Here is a 27,239-nt window from a genome sequence, read left to right on the forward strand (position 1 = left end):
AAAATACTGCCTTTTGCTGCTTCTATCCCCCTTGGTTTTCTTTCTCCGGCCCTCAGCAGTGACTGCTGATGGTTCCTCCAGACAGACATTGACAACTAGCAAACATGCAAAAAGCCATACTGTGAAGCAGACAGTTGCTGCATGCATAACATCATTACTGCATGCCTATATAAACAAAAACAAAAAATAAAATTGCACCACCTGATAAGGCTGGAACTCTCTGTTACTTCATCTGCAAACACACCCATGACATTGTATATTATATCACGCTCTCCTCACCCATTTTTATTTTGCCTTGATAACTACTCATTGCTTTGATAACAACTGTTTTTTTTACTTCATGCACAACCACATCTGAAACCCCCAGCTATCTTGGATGGTCAGCTCAGCTAACTGGCAGTGAGGCAACAGAAACAATTTTGAGAAGATAACATGTATCATGGCACTTCAGCTCAGTGTGGCCACACACTCTTGATCAGCTTTACCACCATAACTCAACAAAACGAAAGGGAACACAATAGCTAAAAACATGTACAAACACATCTTGGATGTACTCCTTTTCCCCTGTGTAACTCAGCCCTATATACAAGATTGATAATGTCTCTAAGTACCTGCTAGCCCCTTTGCTTGAAGAACTCCATGCCTCAGTGCAGAAACAGTGTGTCCAGGGCTTTTCCACAGTGGTATTAGTGATTTACTCAGTGTATGTTCACAGTCAGAGCACAGGATGACATGTTGGCACAGAGAGCTGCAGAGCCTGAGGCCGTTCAGCCTTTGTGAGCTGGAAGCCTGAGGAAGCCTGACCCTCTGCTGTGGAAGAACACAGGCATTTTCAGGTACCATTGATTTCTATGCTTTACAGGATTAGGAGAAGGATTTGAAAAGTGACAGATTTCTTGGCAAGATTGAGGCGTTTTAATAACTTTACTCATTTTCCAGGCCAAAAGGTTGTCGCAAAGTGAGCTTCAGGCCTAGACTTCCCTCATGCAGCAGTCTTGCCTTCCAGAGCTTACAGACCTAGACTTCCCTCATGCAGCAGTCTTGCCTTCCAGAGCTTAAACTTTCACAATACAGAGCACTGAAAACCCAAATGTTCGAAGATATCCAGTCACTGAAGTACTGCCTACATCTATGTCTCCTGTTAATTTCAGTGACCCTTACTGCACAGCTAGTCAGCTACGCCTGGACCTTGGGCCAAAGGGTGAGCTTCCTCTGGCTGTAAAAAGTCCTAAAGATGTGACCTCAGGTTGATCAATCATGAGGCCTACCAATACCTATCTAACCAAAAGAGCAACTGATGAGTATAATCCAAGTTAGTCTATAATGGATGCCATTTAAATAGCACAGGTTTGAATTGCCAACCATGCATGAGCTACTGCAAATGGTGATCTGGTCTGCCTTCAAACAGGTGGCCCATCCCAGCTCCCACAAATTCAATGGAATTTTTTCCATTAGTGCAGTCACTCTCTGTTTGAGACATTTTGCCTTAATGAAAGGCTACTTGCAAATAAAAACCTGTCTGCTTTGTCTCACTTCTGTGGTCAGAGATTGAGTGCTGCAAACCAGGAGGTGTGAAAACAGCAAGCATTTAGCAAAGTTCCAAATAATACCACCTATTAAAAGTTTTTGCACTTTCTTATGCACTGAAAATTAGTGGCTTGTAGTCTGAAGTTAATAAATATACCAGCTTTCAGCATCTGGAGAAATCATAGTCCAAAATAAATTATATGCTTTACATATTGTTTAGCTCTGGTGGGGTCACTTGATTCCTGAGGAATGAACACATTCTGTGTGTGTAGGACAAACTCTTCACCCTAAGAATGCAATCAAGCAAACACCAGCTGTTTAGGGTTTTAGCCAACAGAACAGGAGGAACAAAATGAATAAAAAAAATCTAGAAAGCTGTATTTACAGCTGCATTAGCAGTTAATACCATGAATTTCTTTCAGACACAGAACAAAACTGACCTTTAAGAGTAGCAAACTTGGACTATAAATGCAAAACATGGCCTCATTATGAAAGCTCTGATATAAAGCAGGTTTTATTCTTACAGTGCTTCACAAGCCCTTGGCTTGGAACCACAAAGCTCTTTAGTTGCCATGCTTTCCAAGCAGATGATAAATCTGCCTGCTTTGTGCAGTTTGATATGGCAGCGTAGCTCGTGCTATTCTTTTAAGCAATGAAAATATGCCTGAGACTACAAGATCGTGTCACAGATAAAAGATATCCCTCTTGCATTGCTTTTTTCATGGGGATGCTAAGAGTATTGAAATGCTTCTGTCTCATGCACATATAGTCACTTATTGATTGGCTCTGTAGATCCAGTTACAGCAAATGACATTATATGCTCTCCTCCCTAATTACTTAATGAAATCCTCTTGAGCTGCAACAATTTCTGTATCAAAGTGGGTGGTTCATGCATGAATATACTGATTGGAGCTGAAGCAATCCTTTTAAAAGCAGAGGCATAAGGCCAAAGACATGCCTTGTAATTAAATTAGATAATTTAAACTGAAGTTGAATCAGGTGTGTTGCTGTGGTCATAGAGGTGTGCTGAGCAGTATGAGTTACTCTATCAGAAGGAACATTAAAGTTGTGTATCTTTTCTGCTCGTAATGGTCTGGAAGCAGAAAGAGTGAAGGAGGCAGCTTCTGGGAGCAGCTACCCAGCAGCATAGAGGTCACTGATCATCCAGGTATATCCATCAGAGTTAAATAACTCAGTCCTCACTGCATACTTTAAACTGTCCTGCTCTGTGAATCCTTCTTCCTCTTACCTGTCTGGCTGAGCTTGATTGAGGCTGTAATTTGTATATTTGAGCAGGGCTAAGAGCAAAGCAACACTGCTCTGGCCTGGGGCCTCTAACTGCTGTTACAGTGTAATATGGAAGAGGTCGATACCCTTCAGTTAGAGAATGTTGTCTTTCACCCAAAGTTGAGGCAAGAGAGGAATGAACTCATAACACTCACTGTGCACATGTCCAAGTGCATGCCCCTGAGTGACCTGGCACCTATGAAGTCTTTCAGCTGATCTGTGGTGGTGGTGCTAGTGTTCTTCACTTCCAGTGACCGATTTTTCAGCCATCCCAGGATGCAGCTATGCTGAGGCTTGTCTCACCTAGTGTTACGTATCCTTACTATAGGTATTATACCATCTTTATCGTTAACGAACTAAAAGAGCCATTTGTCAGTCATGATTCCTCTAAGCTTATGGCTTTTTATAAGATATACCACAAATGACAACAGCTTATTTCTAACTCTTTGGCCAAGTAATTGAAAGAGGTAGCTCACGTGAATACTTCTCCTCATGATATTTGGTGTGTTTAAGGCTGACTAGCACTAGAGAGAAGGTCTGGGGTTTTATTTTGGAATTCATCTTTGGACTTGTTATGTGTGCATTGGATCTAGCTTCAGAACTGTCTTTTAAATATGTTGCATCTGGCTCTGGATGTCTGAACTGAAACTCCCATCTGCCCATATGTTACCTAAGCTCTTAGGAGGATTTCCACAGCAGACATTATTCTCAGACTATGTGAAGTTAAACACATCCAGAGCAAGACTCCTCCCCTCCTCCCTCACAGGTAATGGGGCTATCTCAAATGCCAATCCCTCCCCAACCAGAAGAGAACTTATTCTGCTTCTCTCAACCAGCCTGAGGCTTTCTCCCTCATTGCATCTTGGGCAGGTGTAGCTAAGTCTCTCTTGCTAGCATTAGTTGGCTTTGCATTGAAAAGAGAAGGAAGGAAAAAAAGAAATCTCACAAATCTTAATAACACAGTGCCCAGGACTGTCACCTGGCAAAGAAATTAGCACTCTGCTCTCTCTGAGCAATGCAACCTCCCTTTTGTACAGATTGCACTGAAAATCCAGCTCAGTCTCCATCTAGTTCCTAATACATAGAACAGTCCAAAGTTGTGGCCTGATACTTGCTCAACATCCCTTTTACTCAAGAGGGAGGACTGGCAGCAGCAAATCCTATATGAATCAATTAACCAATTCTGCATTCATGTGATAGGTCTTTCTGCAACAATTTGAAACCTACTCCTCCAGAAAGTGTGTTAATGTTTATTTGAAAGCCCTTTGACCTTACAGAGGTATTGTTTTTCTCAGTAGATAGGGCAATAAACAGCTGCATCAATATTTACCTTAACACTGAAGTGTTTCTTCTGTATCAGTTCTTTTTTATGTTCTCTCTAGCACATGAGTTGCAAAGAAACATCTCTTTGTTTCCTCAGTTTTCAAACCGGATGAAGAAGGGAACTTCCTGCTATTTTGCAAACACGCAACCAAGCAACCACATTCATGGCAATGGCTGAGATGTGATCATCTTTCTTGTGAGTCTGGAAGTTACTGAGCAGTGGTAGGCATGTTTCTTCTGCAGCCTTTCCAGCTAGTCCAGCTAGTACCTAACAGCAAAGTTCCAACTCATCTTCCCAAGACTAGCTATAAAATACCAGCAAATGTCTACTTATGAACAGAGTATGAGGACTGTATTGACACATATCTTATTTATTTACTATAACTAATTTTTTAGCTGTTCAATCTCCTTTTTTTTAATCTTTGTGAAAAGGTCAGTGTGCAATTTAGGGTCAGTGGTGATAAGAGTAGTTGAAAATATTGGAGGTTAAATATCCTCTGAGACTTGTATTTTCATTTCAGCTGTTGCTGTGCATGTGTAGCTGTCCACAGAACAGAGTGTGAGATATGGGATGACACATTCATTTGGAATTGCAACCAATTTTCTGACCAGCCAAATGAAAATATAAATTCAGTCTGTGCTCAACCGTCTCTGCAAATCTCCTGTATTAATTATATCACATGTTTCTTCCAGTCAATGGACCCAAGTGTGTTACAAACAAATAAATAAAGAAAAACACAGAACCATGCTGCAAAGACAGCTAGGATGACAAAGGGTCGAGGTTTGTCGTAGCAAGGAAAATTAAACTGCACAACTGGTACAAATTCCTGTATTAAGAAAGACAAAACAACCTTCAGAGAAACAAAGCATCAGTGTATTGCCAAGCAGCTGTGCTCTATGGCAATACATGGATTTATAGAAAACTACATTTAAAAAAATCTCTATCCTTAAAATCAACTCAATATTTGGTTAATGGGGCATCATTAATAGCTTCTGGTCCAGGGCTGGACTGTAGAATCAACCCATTTTAAAATTTTTAAGCACTACAAAACCAAGTTTTAAGTACTCTCTGATCAACAGTAAGGAGAACGTGAGCCATATGTTCATTAATGTGACCCAGAAGTGGATTCTAGCACCATCTAGCCAACCTCAAAGGCAACTTCAAGTCAACAAACAAGCCCTGACTGTCACAGATCATCAAACTGTCAATTAACAGTGTTGGTAGAGATGGTAGACTAAACAGGACAGCCAAGGTTGTGAAGTCAGGCATGTCTCCCAGCTCGGCTTAAGACTGCATCCACTCCTGAAAAAGCGTTGTGGAAATAATCCAGTTATTTGAGTAGTTGAGTGGTTTAAGGTACGGAGATATTTGGGAGAAATAAAATTGTCACAGTTATGACTGAGACTTGTCAAATAAAATCAACAGCAGGGTGCATTTTCATTTCTCTTTTACCACAAGGTATTATTTGATTCTGGTTTTGGTTTAAATTTGTTCTTAATACTACTGAACCCCTTTTTCTGTTTTTTTTTTTTTTTAATACACCTTTTGAATAATTTTTCACTACTATGTGCTTGCAATATTGTGACTTTGTATATGGTTACTATGGTCATAGAAACCTAAAATAAATAACACAGGCGATAACTGTTCTCAGTGACTTGGAATGAATTTATGACGAGAGGCTATAGAGCACCCGCGATCAGGTGGTGAGAAACATTTTAAGTGCAGAACACCCTGGACACAGGAAAAAGGAGCCAAGCATGATTCTCAGAAAGCCAAATCCCACAGGCCTTATTCAGTCCTCACTCATACAAGCTGAGTAACTAATGTCAGTAGGAGTTTTCACTAGGAACCTGGCTTAAGGAACTGAGAAAGGGAGTACGTTGGACTGGTCTGCAATTTAATATGTCTTCAAGGAGATATTTACTGGATCTTTCCTAGGATCTGGGGATGAGAATTGCTAGATGATATGTGCATTAGCCAAGGAGTTTATGACATTGCACAAGACTCAGGGTATTTTTGCATGAACTGTCTTGACTTGAATTCTGGTTCTTTCATGAATTATATGTTTCCTGCTCTTTCACAGTAGCTGAATTTCAAGTTCAAGGTATGATGTATCTTAAGATCTGTCTCGTCTAGTGAAATACAGCTATGCAGCATGCAGAAAGTGTTACAGAAACTGTTCTCCTATCTTATAGCTGAAAAGGGTCACTACCAAGCATTATTTGCAAATCAGTTTTCCTGGTTATTGCACCAACCTTCCCAGTGCTGTATTCTTCTTTAGGATGCTGGTAAGTCCCAAACTTGTCTTTGTGCAGCCTCGTGCTTTGTCCTGATAAAGGGACTTAAAACAATGGTGTAGACCCAGGGATTGCTTTGCACAATTCTGGTGATGAAAAGCAGCTGAAACTGACTTAATCAACTAGTTAAATGGTGTTTATGACTGCCTTAGTTTTCTGGGACAGCATGGAGTAGCTGGAGTGAACCAAAGGAGAGGCCCAGGGTTGCCAGTTTGAGGCAAAGGATGGGGGACTGCACCATCTCCTTTTCTTCCCTCACTGACAAGGTAAAATCTAGTGTAAATGGGGCCAAGGGGGATATATGGTATGGTATGACAGTCTGCCACACTCAGTTTTGCCTTCACAGCCAGTAACAGCTCAGTCAACAGCAGTTACTTCAGAGGTTTCCTTGAGAGTGAAATTTATTCTTGGCATCCAAACCTGAGTGCTCTCGATGCAGGAAGACTTGTACCATTTCCAAGATTTCTGCTGGCTGACTTTACAGTTGGCTGGAGGATGCAGGGGAAGTTTCTGTTCAGCTTATATGGTTTTCACCATCGTGTCGTTAGCTCCTTTCAAAATAACAGCTTGCCTTCTTGACAGGAACGAATAAACTGGCAAGGCAATTCTTTCTTTGTTAATCTCTAACTGGCCTCTAGCAACACTTGAAAATGAACCATCTCTAACTCCATTTAGGGCTCCTTGGCCAGTGTGCACCACATCACAACAGCCCTCGTGCCAGGAGACAACTAGCATGCTCCAGAGGGCCAGGTGGTTGCCAAATGGCAGCAGACATTAATTCCCTACTTCTGGAGATCTGGATACTTCACCAGGCATGCTATCCTCTGCTTAACTGTTTCCTGATAGATAACTCCAAATGCCACTAGGTAGAGGACACAGCACAGGACAGACCATACAAAGGACAAATCCATATACAGGTAAATATCATAAATCTTTCTAATCCTAAGAAATCTTTGAAATTGAAGAAAACTAGTGACCTCCTTTGTCCTCTGAAGGAGGCATCTGGATTTGTTGCTGTGATAATAAAAGTGATCTTTCTCTCCCATGGTAAACGCCTTTGGTCTTTCGTCCGAAGTATATCAGACTTAGGGACACTTTTTGTGCTCCTTGTTTTAGGTAGCTTGAACTAATCCTTTTGATTATTGTGCTTCCTGAGTTACAAAATAAATTCTCCTACAGATAACATCCAAGTGTATTTGTGACTGGCAAACTGTCAAATAGATCTGCATCATATAATCTATGGATTTTTTTCTCTCCATCCTTTATTTCTCAAGATCCTTAAAAGAAAATCCTTGAGCTAGGGTACTTGTATTGTTAGGTAGGAAATACAATTATGAAAAACACAGAACAAACTGTCACCCAAATGTCTTTTCACTGTGAACATATAAATTCAACTAAGTAGTGTGGTTCTGATGTTTATTCTTAAACTCAAAAGGCTGAATACATCTTGGAAATACTTCTTTATAATTTGTTTGTTAAGTGACACTACACAGCTTGATGAAGCCAAGGATGTGTGGCATCTTTCAAAGACTGTAATCGGTAATATATTTTAGAGTATTAGATTGTATGAGGTTTATATTGAAACAACTAAATTAAAGTAGCCCCTCTGGGACTACTAGCTTGAGTTCAGCTGTGAAAAGGAAAGAGAATATAGAGGAGTCCATGCAGTAAAGGAGAAGTAGAACCCTAAAGGAAGAAGAGCCTTTGAAGGACGAAATAATTGAATTTTAAACAAAAATTGATAGGTGCATAAAATCTCTTGAAAGTGCCCCACCAAATCCTCATTTTGAACAGTGAATGGGCATTAATGTTGGTGAACTTTAAGGGAGAATTAGACTTTCAAGGCTGAAAGAATCACATTTTTATAGTCATGAACATGTAGCAACATGCAGTAGCAAGTTTACAGTATTCAGGTAAGGATCATTACTATTTTTGTTTCTGGAGTCTTATTTCTCTCTGTCATTTTGAGCAGTCTTTAAATGCTGTAAGCCTTTTTTTTTTTTTCAGATATTGTATCAACTGATGAAACGATTCAGGCAGATGTAACAGTAAGTACTATATGCAATACTGTTTTTACTGAGGACTTATTAGACAAAAGGCCTGAAAGGATGCCCTGATGTCCTAGGATGGCAACTTGAAAGCAAGTAAGAATCCTGTCTTTTAGGGAGCTTTGAAGTGGGGAGCTATAGAACAGATATTGGAAAAAGAACTACTGCAAAGTGCCAAGGAACAACAGACATCTACAAGAGTTGTGAACCTAAGGTGAATTGAATGTATTTTATTTACTATTTCCTCATGCTACATGTTGCTGTAGAAATTGCTCAGATAGAAACTAAGCCTTTCTCATTGACTCTCATTTCCCAAAGACAACAATATTGGGCATTTTAAAATTTACTTTTTCTAAAATACTCTCAATAAATTTTAGGGCTTTTCAAAATGGATATTCTGGAATTCCTTGGCCAAAACTGTCTTGAATATGGAACTCAGCAAACAATTGGGTTCATTTATAAGGTTGGCATTCAAATCAGGAATAATGAAGCTGATTCCGTGCTAAGAATACGTGGATGCTGTTTGCTCTGTAAAGCTGTATGTAGAATCCAATAATGAGTCCTGGGATAGAGGACAGTCTATCACTGAAAAGTATTTGTTGACTGCTGAGCCAGCTGTGCTAAATTTGTGTCTTGGAGTGTTCAGAATGCCAAAGCATCTTAAAATCTCAGTCTTTAGTTTAGACGTGAAAAGACAGTACATTTTTTATTGCTTACACTTTGCTGCTTTCCTGATGCTACAAAAAATTGTTGAGATAGTGTAGAACAAGGTAAGTTAGAAATGAGAGTGACTAAAACAAAGGGATTTTGTGGATGAATTACTTGTCTTTTAAAACACCCTCAGAGATGGTAACTGCTCTACCTACAGGCTACTGGTGTTGTGGAACGCTGAGGTCAGATTCTGCTTATGTTGAAACAGGAAAAGGACATATATTATGGAATAACAGAATCTTAAGGGTTGGAAGAGAGAGCAGGTCACACAGGAACTCATCCAGGTGTGTTTTGAAAGTCTCCAGAGAAGGAGACTCCACAACCCATCTGGGCAGCCTGTTCCAGTGCTCTGTCACCCTCACAGTAAGGCAGTTATCCCTTGTATTTCTTTAGAACCTCTTATGTTCCAGCTTATACCCATTGCCCCTTGTCCTAACATTGGACATCATTGAGAACAGCCTGGCTCCATCCTCCTGACACCCACCCTTTTCATATTTGTAAGCATAAATGAGATCACCCCTCAGTCTCTTCCAAGCTACAGAGCCCCGACTCTCTCAGCCTTTCATCATAAGGGAGATGCTCCACTCCCTTCATCACCTTGGTGGCCCTGCACTGAACTCTCTCCAGCAGCTCTCTGTCCTTCTTGAACTGAAGGGCCCAAAACTGGACACAATATTCCAGATGTGGTCTCACGAGGGCAGAGTAGAGGGGGAGGAGAACCTCTCTTGACCTACTGCTCATAGTCCTAATACAACCCAGGATGTCACTGGCCACCTTGGCCACGAGGGCACATTGCTGGCTCACGGTCATCCTGCCGTCCACCAAGACCCCAGGTCCCTTTCCCCTACACTACTCTCTAACAGTTAATTCCCCAAGCCGTACTCGTACATGGGGTTATTCTTTCCCAGATGCAAGACTCTACACTTGTTGAGTTTCGTTAGATTTGTCTCTGCCCAATTCTCCAGCCTGTCCAGGTCTCATTGAATGGCAGCACAGTCTTCTGGTGTGTCAGCAACTCCCCCCAGTTTAGTATCATCAGCAAACTTGCTGACAGTGCCCTCTGTTCCCTCATCAAATAAAAGCAATGTGTTGAATCATGCTGTAGCCCTGAAGAAGGGGGGCAAAAGAGAAGGGGGAGAAGATCAGCAAAAGACAACTGTACAGGATAGATAGTCCAAAGATCAGATCTGGGAAAAGTTTCTCAGAGTGTAAAACTCTGTAAACACCCAACTCTTTTGAAGGCTCATCCAAACATTTCCTACAGCATGTGGGAGTGTTAAGACCTCAGCTTCTGACCCAAAGTAGCCTGAGTGCTGAGCAGGTAACTATCCAGTGTCAGCACATCTAGGAACCAGCCAGTATGAAAATCTGGGGGTGTGGTAATCTTATCCAGTCACACCTCATAAAGCCTTGCAGGAACCTATCTATCTGGGAAATCAAAATCCATGTTTAATGATCCAGAACCTTGTTGTGAAGGTCAGTACTTGTGACATTTAATTTTTAATTATTATCTCAACGAACTGAGAAGGCCCTATGCTTTCTTGTTAAAATCCATCTGGAAAAACAGATGATAAAAAGAGTAACAATAACACTTCTTGGATGATAGATGCAGGAAAAAGAAGCATGCTGTAGGTGTCAGGCAGGTTACTTCACTCCAAGGACATGCCAGGAAATGAGAGTGAGCTGCAGCTCCCGACTGCACAGCCCCACCAGCCTGTCTCCTCTGCAGAGCTGCTGGGAGAAAGACTTGAGTCCCAGCTGAAAGAAAAAGCTGAACAACACAATTTGTTTCATCATCAGGATTTCACAGAACATGCCTGCCTTTTTGTTTTTTTGGGGTTTTTGTGGTTTTGTCCTCAGTGAAATAAAAGCAGAAAACATTTACACTTCACTCTCTTTTTGAGTCAGATATTTCTGATTGACTTTATACTTCTAGTACAAAACCAGATAGTCCTTTTTTTTTTTTTTTTTAAACAATGCATACATGTTAACCTTGTTATGCAAGGTCTTTATACGGGATAATTTCTGAAAGAACTAGTCTCTGACTCTTCATGTGCTCCTGGAAATCTCTGTGACTGACTGTTCAGAGTGGAGCAGAGCTCTGAACTGACCAGCTGCAGTACCTGACACTGTATTTTCTTGAACTTGTTTAAGTAAGTCTATGGGATTGCTTTTCAGATAAAGAAAATCAAAGTTCCTTGTTTTTAACACCCATTTATAAAGGGGATATCCAAATTTTTTACGTTGTTGCAACACACTTTATTTTGTCAGGCAAATAGCATCTTAGATATTCAATTAAATAGCACTATGTTAAACTACATTTTGTTCTTTCTTACCCACTATATAATGCATATTCACTGTAATGACAGTTTCATCATGCTAGGAACTTATACACATACCTACACTTTAAAAAACAAGATTTTCTTAATGAAACACGCATATCTACAGTAACAACAATTGCAAAGAACACATTGTTAGGCTGTGATGTCAGCAAACTTTACAAACTACACAAAATAAAAATAGCCAAAAAAAAATCAGTACACAGTGAAGTTCTTAGCAGAGAACATATCTTTACATTTGGTGAAGTTATGCCTAGAAATCGTTTTGCTTTTGTATTTTTTTAAGGAATAAAATTATATACATTATTTTGTAATCCTTAAAATAGGAAGTATTAAATAGAGCAAACAATATTACAGTCTTAAATCTTGGTGTTAACTACAGTAGAGGGTCTACCTTAAACAAATAAAAAATGTAGCTTGTCTATTCTGTACATTTAGGGCCCAACCCTCAGCTGGTATAAACCACAGTAGCTAAATGGGCAGCAAGGAAGCTAGTTTATACCAGCTGAGCATCTGACTCCTGACTACTCTATACACAGAGAAAGGCTGCTAAAGCATGGAAGCTTGGACCAGTTATGCACTGACAGAAGCTTATTACTTGTATGCCAAAGTTTTCATGCAGCAGGAAAAAAGTTAGTTTAAGTACAATCCCTTAAACAGTCATACCATAATAATGGTACATGAAGCAGCTTTAAAAATATTATTTTATAATCATATGAAACTCTGAGCTATGCTGATTGTTTTAATGGAATCCCTTATTGCCAATATTCTATTAGAAGACAGTGTAACTATAATTCATGAGGCCTAATGGGGGCCTATTAAAATATGACCGTACCTAACAAGTTAAAGGGTAAACTGTACCCTTAAATATCTATTCATCACCATATTCTATTTGGAAGCAATTATGATCCTCACAATAGACATTAATATTACACTAACTCTGCAGTCAATCTGCTGTGGAAATAGGAAGAACATGGCAGCATACAGAGTATATATGCACTAATGTCATTCCAGGAGGTAGTTCTATTTTGTGGCACTTATTATTGGTTTGTCACTTACACAGTTCAGAAGTCCATCATCTCCAGAGAGAAAAAAAAGAAAAGAAAAAAGTAGTTTGCTGCACTGAAAGTCAGCTGGGGAAAAAACTCCACAAACCTGCCTTATTTTCCCTTACCTATTTAATTTTCCTCTTTTTCTCCTCCAGAGTCTTCTTTGCCAGCTTGTGGGCACAGATCCAAGCTCAATGAAGTTAAAGAGAAAGTTTCCTGATAGTTTCCAAAAGGAGGACCTCAACTACCAGTCTAATTGCAGAAATACACCTTTAGGTCATGACTAAGAAAAGCATTTAACCAGGTGGCAATATATGAACACGCTGGCAGGACTGTCTCCTTTGAAGCCCTCATAGGCACACAAATTAAATTCAAAGAGCTCTCATCAGGGCCAAAGGGACGTAGGGAGTGTGTTCAAGTGGTTTGATCAATCAGGGCCCATTTCCCAGCTGTCTTACATCAGGTGGTGATAAAGTGACATATCAAACTGATATCAGGTAAATACCAGAGTTACCTCCATTGCACTACGTCTTAACTCACACCGGCACTAACCAGAGTATTCCAGCAAAAGCAGAATCAAAATAATGCCCAAAACATTTCAACAAAGACCCATTAACACATTTAAAACTAGGTTTTAATATACAGTATCCATCTGTTATTAGCTGGAACTAACAACTTTGTAATGAAACATTCTTTTTTTTTCTCTTCCCTTCTCTGGGTTTAGGAATAATTTTCACATTACTTTTTTTTTTTTTCCAGAAATTTACCTTATTTTTGAGCTTAACATAACTTAGTTTTGTGCTGAATATTAGTTTATATTTTTGTTTACTATAATAAATTATCATGGAATAAACCACATTTTTTCTAAAGTACTCACACATTTATAACCCTTGTTACCTATCTACTTTGAGCAGACCCAGTGGCTTCAAGATAACTCATATAGCAAAATGAGGAAGATTTGTCCCAATTTTTTGGCATTAATTTTGCTCACAAAAAGTTTTAGTTTTTCCAAGGATGGCACATTTACCAATTTTTCAACTGAAGTAGACTTCATTAGACCTTACAGCTGCCTCTTAAACAAAAATATTTCTGTTTAAATATGTAGCTACACTTTTATCTTTTGGTATTTTGACCCAAACTCATTTTTCAGTTTTATTTTGTCCTCATACTTTCTCTCTTTTTTTTCTGTTTTTTTTTTTTTTTTTAAATGGTCTTCAACAGAGAATTGAAAATAAGAAGAAACTGTGAAAATAACAGTGAAAAGAAAAAGGGTACAAGGAATGGAAAATGGAAATGGTTTTAAATTAATTTTAAAAAATAAAAAAATAAAAATGTTTTCAACTTTGAGAAAAAATTTGCTCCTTTGAGAAAAGCATTTGAAAAAATAAGGTTTTAAAAATTTCAAAGATGGTCATGACTTGTTTCCACACTTCAGGCCAGCTCAAATTTAATCACGGAACAGATAATCTGTTTTGAGTAAACACTACACAGCTTGGGGAGGAGTGGCGGAAAAGCTGCCAAGTAGAGAGGGACCTGGTAGTGCTGATTGACAGCAGCTGAACAAGAGCCAGCAGAGTGTCCAGGTGGCCAAGGCCAATGGCATCCTCGCCTGGATCAGGAACAGTGCTGTCAGCAGGAGGAGGAAGCTGATCATTCCCCTGTGGGGCTTTGGTGAGGCCGCACCTCAAATACTGTGTCCAGTTTGGGCCCCTTTCTACAAGGGCAGTGATGTGATAGAGAGGATACAAAGGCAGGCTACCAACCTAGGAAAGGATTTGGAGTTCGTCTCATATAAGGAATGGCTGAGGGATCTAGGGCTGTTTAGCCTGGAGAAAAGAAGGCTCAGGGTAGACCTTATCGCTCTCTACAACTACCTGAAAGGAAGTTTTAGTGAGGCAAGGGTCGGTCTGTTCTCTCTAGTAACAAGCAATAGAACAAGAGGAAATGGTCTCAAGTTTTCCCAGGGGAGGAAAACCTGGATTTGAGGAGGAATTTCTTTACTGAAAGGGTTGTCAGGCATTGGAATATGCTGCCCAGAGAGGTTCTGGAGAGACGGTTGGATGTTGCACTTAGGGAAATGGTCTAGTGGTTGATAGGGCTGGGACAAAGGCTGGACTCAATTATCTTAAAGGTCTCTTCCAGTTGAAATGATTCTATGACTCTATACATTATACCCACATTCTGTCCTTTAAAAACAACTGGAGTGTAATTCTTTGAAAAATAGCTAAAATACCTAAGTCACTTAGGTGTTTTTCAAAATTGTGTGCATACTGAACATTCTCATGTTAGCTTTGTGCCACTTATAAAGCTATATAGGACACCTTATTTTAATAAAAATCAATTTTAAGTTACATTCCAGAACTCATTAATTTATTACAACTTGTACTATGCACAATAATCAGTGTTTCCTTTGATCAAGTATAATTTTCTTTGTTTTTCTTCTACTCATTCCTTCATTAGACCTCTGAATGAATGAAACATTTCTATTATACTTTACTTGCTTCCTATCAGCATTGCATTCACATGATTTGAACAGTAAGTGAAAGCTGTAAACCCAATATTAAACAGTAAACAAGAAGAATCTTGTGTTCTTAAATGCAGTGCAAGGAAATCTTAGTACCATTCTACTGTGAGCATGCATCGTAATCCAGATTCTTCCACCACCAGTCTGGCTGGTACAGTTCCAGCATTGTAAGATAATGCACCGATTTTGTAAAAATGTCTCTTCAGCTGTAATTAAATACTGAGATACCAAAGGGGAATCTGGTTTAAGAGGAATACTCAGTTTTGCTTCTAGGATAGAGCCCAATCTATCGTTATTAAGTATCTCAGAAGGAAAATGTTCTGTTTATTTTTAGTTAAGTTACACTGCATTTTATTGGGAGATGGATCTTTTCTGAGGCTTGCTGTTTTTGTTTTTTTTAATCAGATTTGCTCAAATTTGTTCTTAATAGACAAATATAAGCCCCCCTACAGTGAGGACAAGGATATCTATTACTACAAAATAAAATTAAGATCCAGGTAATTGATTTCTTCTATTTCTACTTTTTCTGCTATTGATAAGGGCCTTCAGCTTGCTGTAGTCCCCTCTCATCTTCTGGGATTCTTCCCTCTGCTGACCTTGCTGTCTACTGTCTTTGCAATACTGGTTAATCATCTGCATTTCTGAGTGGCTGAAAGCTCCCACAAAGTCCTTTGGGTGGAACTGCAGTGCTCGCACTGAGCTGGCCCAGGTCCAAGGGGACCACTTGTCGGTCATGAAGGCGACCGTCTCTGAATCCAGCACTTTGAAATTGATCTTTGCTAAGGTCTGCTTGAAGCTGTTCTCTGTCGCAATGCAGTGGTAAAGCCCCCGATCGCTGTCTTGGACAGAGCGAATGAGGAGTCCTTGCTCTGTAGCTATGATCCTCTCATTCAGCTTGACCTAAGGAGCAAAAAGACAGAAAGAACTTTTTAGGTAATGTTATGGAGTAACGCAGTATTAGACCTCTTGGTCAGTCTCACTTCAAACACCTCTTTCTTACAGGGTTTCTTAAAGGTACTATATTTTGTTTTATCACGTTTCCCAGAGACTATTGTTACTGTCACTGCTACTGTTAGGTGAGAACCTCAAGGTATCTAAGTGTCACTAAAGAAAATTACTTCAATGTTATTGTTCATTATGTTATAATAGATTTGATCAGGATGGAGATAAAGATGTAAATCTGAAGACTACATCAAAGAAGAGTTTTGATAATGTTCAAATAGCAGAGATGAGGAAATTCTTTTTTTGGCAGGGTTACAGCCCAAAGAATGTCTCTACCAGCATCAGAGACTGCTGCTGAGCCTTAATGGAAGAAAACTGTAGAATGAACACAAGGTGGCTTCTGGTTAAATATTTTGACTTTGAGCAGGTTCCTGGGGCTACCTTGTGATGAACTCTGTCTGCACTGTGAAGTCTGCAGACAGGTATAAAAGTTTTCATCGCAGTGGCCTCAGCTGGGACTTGGCTCACTGGAAACCAAGAGCAGTTTTTCTACTCTCATATTTCCTCTCTGTCTTCAGACTCTGGACAGTCTCAGGAGCTGCTCAAATCATATGAAGGAAGCAAGTTAGCCCAGCTTGTTATCATCTGATTATAAATGACTGTGTGCATGTCCCTTTGCATATCAGCTGTGAAGTATAAAGATCACTAATTTAACCCACAGTCAAAGATTACTAGGGCTGGTATTTTTACGAATGATTTTTCAATTTTGACACTGCACCTTCAATTTATCCTGATTCTCTTGGGAATTAACATATTTATTAGGCTAATCCACTATTTTAAACTTTTGTAGCTATTGTGGAGGTAAGAGTTTCAGAAATCTGGGAGCTTGAAATGAAATTAACCCTTTGATTGCTTTAGTTTTCTGATGTTATTTAAAACTGCATTGATTTGAATACAGTCATTGCATATACGAACAAAAAAGAAAGATGTTCTGCTGAAGCAAAGGGTTAAAGAATTGCACACAGATTGCCATGACATGGCTTGAGTCTTTGAAGAGCACATGAGAAAAACAAGAAGAAAGACTCCATGAAAGGCTTGTAAGTCCTCTCTGATTTTGGAAAATGGCCTGGTATGAGAATAATGCTGCTCAATATTTATAATTTATCAACAGATACCATATAACTTAATATTTCCTTTCGTAAGATGTTCCTTTTTATTCATATAGTAACTGCCCTGGATTTGAAATGGATTTTTCCCCCATTTTATATTACCTAAGGAAGGCATATTCCCCATAAACAATCATACTGTATATTACAGTGCTGAAATTGAGAGCCTTAAAGAGTGCAGTAATGGAAAATGTGATTGCACCATGGTAGGGAAATGCTTTTGTCAATACGTGTACTCAGCCTGGACTAGTTTCTTGCTACAGAAACCTTTCACATTTTTCACACTTTTGCCTTTTATCTCTTCAATAGCACAGAAGGACTACTGCATACTGACTTCTTCTTGAACTTTATACAGGTTATCGCTTTTATCCTTATTTCTTCAGATCAATAAGAAGTCTTGAGTGCTTCAAACCTTCAGTTTGCAATTAGGAAGGTGTGAAGGAAAAAATTAATTAACTAGTTCCATGACTTTAGGGCCTGTCAGGAATTTTCTGGTAGGTGTTCTGCTCTGATAGAAATCACTAGTGCTGAGGAGTCGAGTCAAAGAGTCTGCCCTTCTAAATACAAGACTAAAGTACTGATCACTGTCCTGCATCTACACAAATTGTCCAGCTTCAGTGTAACCAGTGTCTGATGAAAACCCAAACACTCCCTTGCCTTGGTCTAGGGAGTGGACGTGCTGACTGCAGTTGCTTTCAGAGCTACTGTTCACATTACTCACCTCTTTCCTCCTGTCATTGTCTTTCTGGAGTAGCCATTTAATAGAAGCCTGAGGAGATTTGGGTGTGCATTCAAGAAAGGTGGTGTTGTTTTTTACTCCATATTGAACTATTTCTGCAGCATTTCTGTATGCTAGAAACAAAAAGAAAACAGGTCAGGCTGCTGTGAATGTTGCTTTGATATAGAAAACAAGTAATTGTTTGCATCACAGGAAAAACAAAGCATCCCTGATCCTGATATCAGCCAATAATAAGTAATTTAGGGCAAAAAAATTCAAAGAAATGAAATGAAATGTGAAGAAGCACATCCAGTTCCAAACATCAGTGTTTTCAATATGACATGATCACCTCTGAGAAAGCTGGATACCTCTGAGCTGGTAAGCTCTGCTTGATGGGATAACTAAGCTCAGAGATGTTATTCCTCAAAATAGCTCATTCTTTGCTACTACAAGAATGCCTGTGTAGAACTATCCAAAGCAGACTGAAAATTTTAATATATTTCTTAATGCTCTTTATAGCATTCCAGCTACACCTGGGCAAGTGTTGAGCACAACTTGTTGCTAAGACTTCTTGGGCCCCTTAATAGTCTCAATAGATAAAACAATTGGTAACTGCCAATAGGAATTTCTAGATGCTCATTGCCTGACCCAAATCATATTTGTCCTGAAAACAATCCATGTCTGGATTTAAAAGCCTACATCATATAGGAAATACAATTTTTCTCTTTTTTTTTTTTTTTAACAAAGGAGCAATGGATCCAAAATATATGAAAAATGCAAATACCTAGAAGTCTACACATCTAAACTCTGACTTTGTTTTTACACAGTCTTATAACTGTTTTTCCTCAAACTCTACTTTATCCACAATTATTTTCAGCTTCTTTCATCACCTGATATGTGAAATTGGAATTTGCTCTACTATGTGTGAATTGTGAATATGCGGATTGGAATCTGCTCTACTAAAGGAAGGAGACATTGCATGGTTCTAGTCCTTCAAAGTTTTTAGCATATTGTACCAAAATCAATTGTAGAAATACTTTGCATATTTGATAAACTAGTAAAGATCTTATCTGTGGGCTGACCTATCTATAGCTGTGTAAAGGTGAAAATCAGAGCTGTAATACATTATTATTATGTTTGTATGTACACTGGAACTAGGTGTACCACCACTTTTGTCACATTGGTTGATTTATATCTTAACTTCTTACCTTCTCCCTACTACTATTATTCAAGCTAAGAAGAACATTGAGAGAATATAAATGCAATTCTCCAGCCTTAAGGGCTAATAGAAGTGTAACATTACTAAACAGAACATTTTAAAAACAATCATGGAAGCCTCATAGTTCTTGATGATCTACTTAAAAACTCAATATGCCAAAAATGTTGAGTTTATACATGCTGAAAGGTCTAACACATGCAACCTGTCATGTTTAGATATTTTGTTTCAAGACTATGGTTCCCTATGAACTTGGAAGATTTCTTGCTATTGCCTGACCTTCTGCTCTTTTGTCCTTCAAGTAGATTTCAATTTTTCTCCAAACATAGTAGTGTTGTTATAAATGGCTTTAATTATATTTTGAAAGAGTCAAAGTTGCTGTTTCTTTTTTTTTTTTTTTCCCCCCTGGGGAAACAACTGCCATCTACCTATACTATATACCATTGCCATCACCAAAACATCCTTTATAAAGCTGCTACAACACATAAACCTATACATACATCCACATAAAAAAAAAAATGGGTGGAAAACAATGATCCAACAAGACTGTAAAGGTTTAAGCATTTGTTTTTCCTCAGCCCAGAAAGCAGACAGTTGACATTCTCATCATTTCCACATCGAAAGAGGAGTCACCCACCCCTGGGACAGATAATGGGTGAGTAGTTACAGCACATGCCTGCAAGGTGGGACGTGCAGCTCAAGTTACTTCATGATTCAGAGGCTAAGCTTTAATATGGATCTCTCAGAGCTCAGGTGCATACTCTAATGGTGGGATCATCTTTCATAATTACCTGTTTAAGCCATTCAGCTTCTTATAAATGACCTGATACTGACTCATGGGGAAAGACCCTCTGGCACTGTACAGTGGCAGTTGAAGCAGGATTAGCCACATTTGGGCTGAGGGATCTACATCCAACTGGCTCTTGTGGTTTGTTTTGATCCAGGAGATTCTTCCACAACCCAGTGGAAACCATTACAGTGTAATTATTATTAACTGCACCTTTCACATTCAAAGCATTGTTCTTTTAACAAAAAAAATCAATCAAAAATGTTCAGTCAGGTCTATTATTTGGTGCAGATGAGAATTCACTTCAAAATGCAGGCTCAGAAACAGAGGTGAAAGGATCATAATTCTCTAACATGAATCCTTTGTTTGTTGGTATACATTGCCATAGCCTAGCTCAGACATGCATGGGGTTGAAGAGGATTAAGCTGCCTTTACATATATTTACTCTTGCTATGACTTTGGTAATATTTGACTGGTGTCCGTCATTCTGGAGTAAGCAGTAGCAGGGAGGGCAAAGCAATAGCTCCCTTATCCACCTGAACCACGCCAGGCTGACTAAACAGTTGTAGAGATGGAAATAAGGGACTTTATAAAGAGATTTGGAATGTTTTATTTTCCCATATAAAGGAAGAAAGAGATAATCAGAACCCAAAAGACGGGTCAAGCACCTGCTGTTTGGTGAAAGATGTGCTCCAAAACACTATATGGCAGCAAATAAACAGAATAATTCTGAGGTGTAAGATTTACATACATGAGGAGGAATTAATAAAGACTGAACAAATTTAGAAGTAGAACAGCCCCCAGGTTGACTGTACCTGTTTCTAGTCAACACTGTCATCTTCTCATGAAATGAATGTACGCTGAACTATGTATTTCATGGTTCATCATTTTATCATATACATCCAAGTTTCACGTAATTGCAAGACAATTGCAAGTTGTTAAAATCAACACAAAACAAAACTCAGACTTGGAAAATAATCATGCTTTACCAGTAAACCACGTGGATAATGTGAGTTATGATGAATCACATAAAGGAAAGCCATTCATTCTTTATATAGCATGAGGATTTCTAAATTACAGTACCTTTCAGGTTGAAACCTCGGCACTGAGTCAGAGGGTTTCCATGTCTCACGTCTTGCCTACGACTCCTTCTGAAATATTTTGCAAAAACAAAACATTATTCCAAGATAGCTACACTGCAAATCAACACTTTTTTGGTTTGTTTTTTTGTGTTTTTTTACTAGATCAATTATTAGGGATAGTTCACGACCTACTGTGAGTGTGCTTTACTCTTGTCAGGCTTGCTAGAGTGAAAATATTGTTTAAGTGAATAATCATTTTGTACTTCTGGTAAGTGAAGTTGTTTTGCAATGGAAGCATTGGGATGGAAAGGTTAGAGGTGATGCATGACATGTTCACTATTGCAAGACATAACATTCAAAGCCAGAACTCCCAGCTGGAACTCTTCATAAGGGCAAGCACCTAAGAATGAGAAGCTTGAGTCACAGTGCTCATACCTAATGCAACAACAGAAAATCATGATATAGACCATGTTCCCTCTTTGGTTTTGGCAGGCACATTATTTTTGGTGCCTGTAGCCACCTTGGTAGCAGAGTGACTGAAGTATTCACCCAGAATGGCGGAGACCTAAGATTTAGCTCTGTCTTCTACTTGAAAGTATGTGGCTATTTACAAAAAACACTCAAATGCACCAAGTCTCACGATACTTCTAAATAGGACTTTGTTATATTACTATGATAACAGTTGCAAAATCATGATTCTGTAGCAAATTAGTTAGGGAGGTTACTGGGACTGGGAATACTGGCACTTTTCCTCATCTAGGAGGTCATAGCTCACAGAATTCCATGCAAGAAAATCTGGTAACGATTTTTTTATTCTTAAGATGTATCATTTTGTTTGCTGAATATTCTGTAAATTAGTTCAATATTTATCGAGTTCAACAAAAAAATATATTGGTGATAGATGGCTGCAAATGGATGCTGCTGGGGTGTGTAACAGCTGTATTCTGAACTATGCACTAATGACCTGCAAGATCAGAAACCATAAAAAAGCCCCTGGAGCTCTGCTACTGCTGAGTGAAGGGTGAAGCCTCTATTGCCACATTATGCCAGGTACTACACAAACACTCAGAGACAGTGTTTATAGTCCTGTGTCACCTGATCCTTCACTGCATTGTTGTAAAAGGAAACGTTTGGAAGGTGATATTTAAAAGAAGCAATTTCTGACATTCCAAGTATATTTTTGGTGTTTACCATCAAAAATATTTCATCTTATGTCTTGGAATCTTAACCTTTGTGTTATTTATGTGAGTCAAAGGAGACAATGAAGAATTTCTGAGTGAATTTCAGGATTCCCGTGCTACTGTGAGCTGCACCACACTGTCAGAAATGGCACGCTGCTTGCTTTAAGCTGTCCTGAGAATGTAAATTTACAGCTTGAGATATATTTAAAAAAAAAAAAAAAAAGAAAGTGATGGCTAAAAAGTAAAGATAACACTGTCACGTGTTTTGAGGAAAATCAATACTGGATGAGGAACCACAATAATTCACGGGAGACAGAAGTGTCAAAAGAGGCAAATAAGCAAATGTGTCCAGCAGATACTAGACTGTGTCTAGACTATGGGATTTGGCTTTAATTACCATTGTTTTTTTCCTCATAATCTCTCCTTTTAGATAAAGGGACAACTCATTTCCTTCACATATGAAAAACAGATTTTTTTTTTTCCATACAGTTGTAGGTGCTTATTTTGGTTTGATATAAAAAGTAAATTGCAAACAAAATGTCAGCATGAAAGCAAGCCCCAGTGGAAATAACCCTGGGTGTACATAACAGGGATGGCAAGGAATCCGCTGGAAAATGCACAGACTGGGTTTATCTGACTGCTCGTTATATCTTTTGTCAGCTATGATAGTGTAGGAGTTAGGTGGCCTGAGACTTGGGGATGTTTTTCTTTTGTTTCCACCTCTCCATCTTCTGACCTTTGTTCCATGGAAGAAAACAATTAGTTTGCAGACTGGAGGTTGAATACGCTGAGTGAAAGCAGTAAAAACCCCAGGTACTTTACTAATTGCTACACGGCCAGGTTGGGCTTCACCTTTTAATCTCAAATAAGGAGTGGGTTGAGAAAAAATTGCAATAACAAAAATAACTGTTTAATTCCAGGGAATGACACTGTCATCAGCTGGTTGAGGCACTGGAACAGAGCCAAGCTTTGCCTGTTCTGTCTACTGTTTCCTTCCATCTAAGTAAAGGAGAAAAAGTCATTAACTATAGCTCTTCTACATCTGCAGCTCAGGTGCAGGCAGTGAGCCTAGTAGTACATAGTGGGTAAATCTCTAGCATGCAGCTGAAAAGTTTTTTCTCCTCTGCAGCCATACCTCATTGTGTATTTTGTAGCTTTGATTGTATATGAAGCAAAATCTTAGTAATACAAGAGCTCACTACAGCCTCCTGCTACTAAATATTTCCCTTGGGAGGAGAAAAGAGGCTCCCGTTTTGCATAGGAATGATAAGATGGACTATTATCTCTGTTGTAAATTAAAGAGAAATTGCTTTCCATGTCTGCTTTAATAAAAATCTCATGTAAAAACCCCTAAATCTACAGGCATTACATGGAAATCACATTTGCCTAAAATTTTCTCAGAAATAATTCTTCACACTTAGGAGCAAATGAGGAAAAAAATTAAAATTACTTCACTTCTCAGACAGCTCAAGATATTTCGCTGTATTTAGGGCTATCATTATCACATTCACAGTGAGTAACTGATTTTAAACAAAGAGAACAAATGTTTCACTGACTTTGTGTGCATGAGACGGAAGGATTAATATTTATGACTAGGATTTTTTTTTCAGTCCATTGCTTTAAATATGAAAAAGCAAGTTCTTTATCATACACTCTTGCTGCACACACTCCATGGCGATGAACAATACCAGCCACAATAGCTACAGAGGAATTGTTTGTACATGCTCCTGAAAGGAATGACTTCCCACTCCTCCACCACATTACAACACCCCAGGCTACACAGCAGAACAAAGGCCTTCTTTCCTTGCACACTTCACTGGACTGCTTAATACTGCTCACCTTTTCCCTGTGGGATAAAACCTAGAGCAGGAGTTGCCATCCCAGGCGCAGTATGGATCTCGGGCTAGGCAGCAGTCTGCACAGGCGGTCCCATAGATGTGACAGCGATGCAGAGAAACCTGTGTGACCCCTTCGTCTGAGCTCACGTACAGCTGTTGCTGTAGATGGAAAGATTTAGTTCAGATGTGGAGAAGCATCACTCGAGACATGGCTAACACACCTAAATACTTTTTAGTTAATTTTAGAATTAACTCAAGACCAAGAAGGGAGCCACTAATACATATAAAGCCAAGATAAACAGAAATCTCCCAGATGAACAGGCCTATAATGTTTCCACCTTCCTGTAGAAAGCACATGTTAATGTTTTCTGGACATTGAGTGTCATTGTTCTCCTCTGGGGTAGACTGGTGGAGTTAATATCGCTCAGATTTGAGAACCTGGTTCTTATGCAGTGAGGCTTATTGCCTCATTTCTTTTAACTAAATATTTTCTCTACATATAGTCACTTTAATAAACATTATGCAGAGTTCCTAGTTGGATTCTCCAGTGCATAGATTTCCAAGACATAAAATCTGGAGATTATGTTGAGGCTTAGGACCAGAATCTGATAGCCATATATACCTGGAAAAATGAGTCAAAAGAACTTTCATAATAAATGAGAGCTTTTGCAGAAGTTCAAAGTAAATAAGTCATCACCAAAATCTGGGCCAAAATGACTGTTTTATTCAGAAACAACTAATCAACAGTTCTTAAAAGATAAATTAATATTGATTAAAACCTTGAAACTCTCCTGATCTTTTTGTCATAAAACTAAAGAATTACACAGAATTTAGTGAATATTATTTGCTTATTAGTAGTTTTGTAAAATATTGAGCAACATGTTGCTTGCAAAATCATACAATACATAGTTTGAGTGTTTAAAAAATTCAGCAGAAATCCTCTCAGTTGTTTTCATCATTCTTATTGCCATCATTTATTACTAATAAACAAATATACAAAATTGCATCATGGACTCAACAACCTCAAAAATGCCTTTTTGTCTTGATCAGACTTCCAAGGGAAAATGTCTGTTTAGGACATACAGAGTATGAGGAGAGGGCAAATTTCCTCTTTTAATACATTCCCTTAACTGTCAAAAAAAGGAACAAAAAATAGACACTTCAGCTAAATTCAAAATTTATATGCAATGCACAGAAATTGTTTCATCACAGTGGCTCTGGTACATACAGACAGCTCATGCAAACTTCAGTCAAGTTTCTTCATATTTGTTATGTAAAATCTCCTGCCTATATTTAGTATGTCATACAACAACTGGTATTCTAACATCTTCAAGTCAATTTGTGACTCAATTAATAAGCATCAAGCAAGAACTCCACTTTTCTTTACCTTTTTAGATGAAATCTTCATTGTTGTTATAGGAGAATTACTCTGAAAGGCAAAATTGAAAACCACATTTACCAAGGACTCTTTTGTTAACAGTGGTGCAACATTAAAATTTAAAAGTCACTAATACCTAAGTAATTTCTAAGAAAACTATAATTTTTCACATCTTGGAAAGGCCTCACTCCTACAATTTCTTTTCTCTTTTCAGAACTACACAAATGACATACATACAATTAATGTCTCACAAAATGTATTGGCTAAACTCAACTGCACTTTTATTATTATTCATGTATATCAAGTTTTTGTATACTTCTAATTAATCTGTGTTACCTCAGCTATATGGGAACCATGTGCTTTGAAGCCATTACTCTCACTTTGTAATAAAAAACAATATTTGTTCTTTGACGATGACAAAAAGGGTAAATCATACAACAACCTGTGTATATTTACCACATGAACCAGATAAGCATATATTGTATTTCTCCTATGTTTTATCTGCAGTGCATAGAGTTTGGTTACCATCCAATATATATGTTCAGATTATCACTGACTAGAACATAAAAAATGGCATATGTATTACTGAGTATTTCTTTCCCAGAGACAGTACTGTATACTACTGTGTGTCATCACCACAATCTATTATTGTCTGTCTCCAAACCCAGTGTTAAAGAGCTGGAAAAGGAATTATCGCATTCATTGCCTTAAGCAAGTGAAGCAACCTCTTCTCATCCAAACAAGTGATAACATTCATGGTAATAAAAATTTTCAGCATTTTTTTTTATGATTTAGCACTTGTTAAGTCACAAAGGAAAGCCATAATGGTGGGCTAGGCTTAATTGCAATGGACTACAGGCATAGCAGGGAAGCCAGGACTGGAAAATTTGGCTGCAAATCATGTGAACTGGCAAAAGTTTGAAGGAGCTTAGAGCTGTTGTAGTATTTCACAAACTGTCTGGAGAATCAAGGTCAAATGCAACATTAGATCTCATGCCACATTCTCTTTCCTTGCTTGTACTCTGGAAAGGAATCAATGCTTTGCTTGGTCTCTGTATTTACTATCACACCACTGGTGATATCACTCCCACTTTCTTGGAGAGACTCATCAAAATACTGCCCTACTGCCTGCAGACATTGCAATGGCAGAGGTTACAGTATCATGATTTTTAGGGTTCAGGATAAAAAAGTCTGTGCACAGAGGCCCAGAAACTAGGTTTAGAGTGAGAATTTCTCTCAGTCTGCCTATTTTCTTGATGTATTAATTTAGGTTTTGGTAAATCTAACTAATAATACTTGAGTGAAAGGTAGTCTTTAGGTAATATTACTCACATGTATCTTTAAAAGGAAGTCTGTAACAAAAACCTAGGAAGACTAATTACGCTTTTCTGACTGTTAACACAGAGTATGCTTTTTTCCTTAAAGAAATTATTAATGCTGCTTGTCTAGATGAAAAAGCATTTTTTTTTTCTTTTTGTATCCCTTGAGTGAAATATAGCAAAGCCCACAAAAAAACCCCCTCAACTAAGTTTATAGATGCACAATAGCATTTGCCCCAAGACTACCAATTCAAAAATGTGAAAGGTATTTTCCACCATGAAGACGAACACTTTCTTTAGGTTATTCGAGTTCCAACATGCCAGAGTGATTGACAGAGACTATTTCTTTATTTCTCCCTGTAGTTGTTTGTGTTTCTTTTCAGCTTATGTTGTGTTAAGCTTATACCTTTCTTGACTCCAGAGGCATGTAGCTTTGAAGAACTGGAGTTAAGCAAAAACAACACTAGTTTGCTTCCATTCTGTAGCTCAGAATCAGGGAGATTTTC

The 27,239-nt window shown here is 38.5% G+C and overlaps 1 protein-coding gene across 2 annotated transcripts in view; it reads right to left on the reverse strand.

Moving 5' to 3' along the window:
- Positions 1-11,429: 11,429 nt before the first annotated feature.
- SEMA3C (semaphorin 3C) overlaps positions 11,430-27,239 on the reverse strand; it is a 123,747-nt gene continuing 107,937 nt past the window's right edge. The window contains exons 14-18 of one of the 2 annotated variants that reach the window (XM_062019704.1): positions 25,424-25,465; positions 24,038-24,195; positions 21,019-21,083; positions 17,936-18,066; positions 11,430-16,006 (exon numbers count right to left, since the gene is read on the reverse strand). In XM_062019704.1, the coding sequence (XP_061875688.1) occupies positions 15,593-16,006; positions 17,936-18,066; positions 21,019-21,083; positions 24,038-24,195; positions 25,424-25,465 (810 nt within the window). In that variant the 3' untranslated portion in view covers positions 11,430-15,592. Of the gene's footprint in view, positions 16,007-17,935; positions 18,067-21,018; positions 21,087-24,037; positions 24,196-25,423; positions 25,466-27,239 lie in introns of both variants that reach the window. The other variant, XM_062019696.1, reaches the window with a different exon arrangement.

Source organism: Colius striatus, chromosome 1 (assembly GCF_028858725.1).
Source record: "Colius striatus isolate bColStr4 chromosome 1, bColStr4.1.hap1, whole genome shotgun sequence".
NCBI classification, from domain to species: Eukaryota; Metazoa; Chordata; class Aves; order Coliiformes; family Coliidae; genus Colius; species Colius striatus.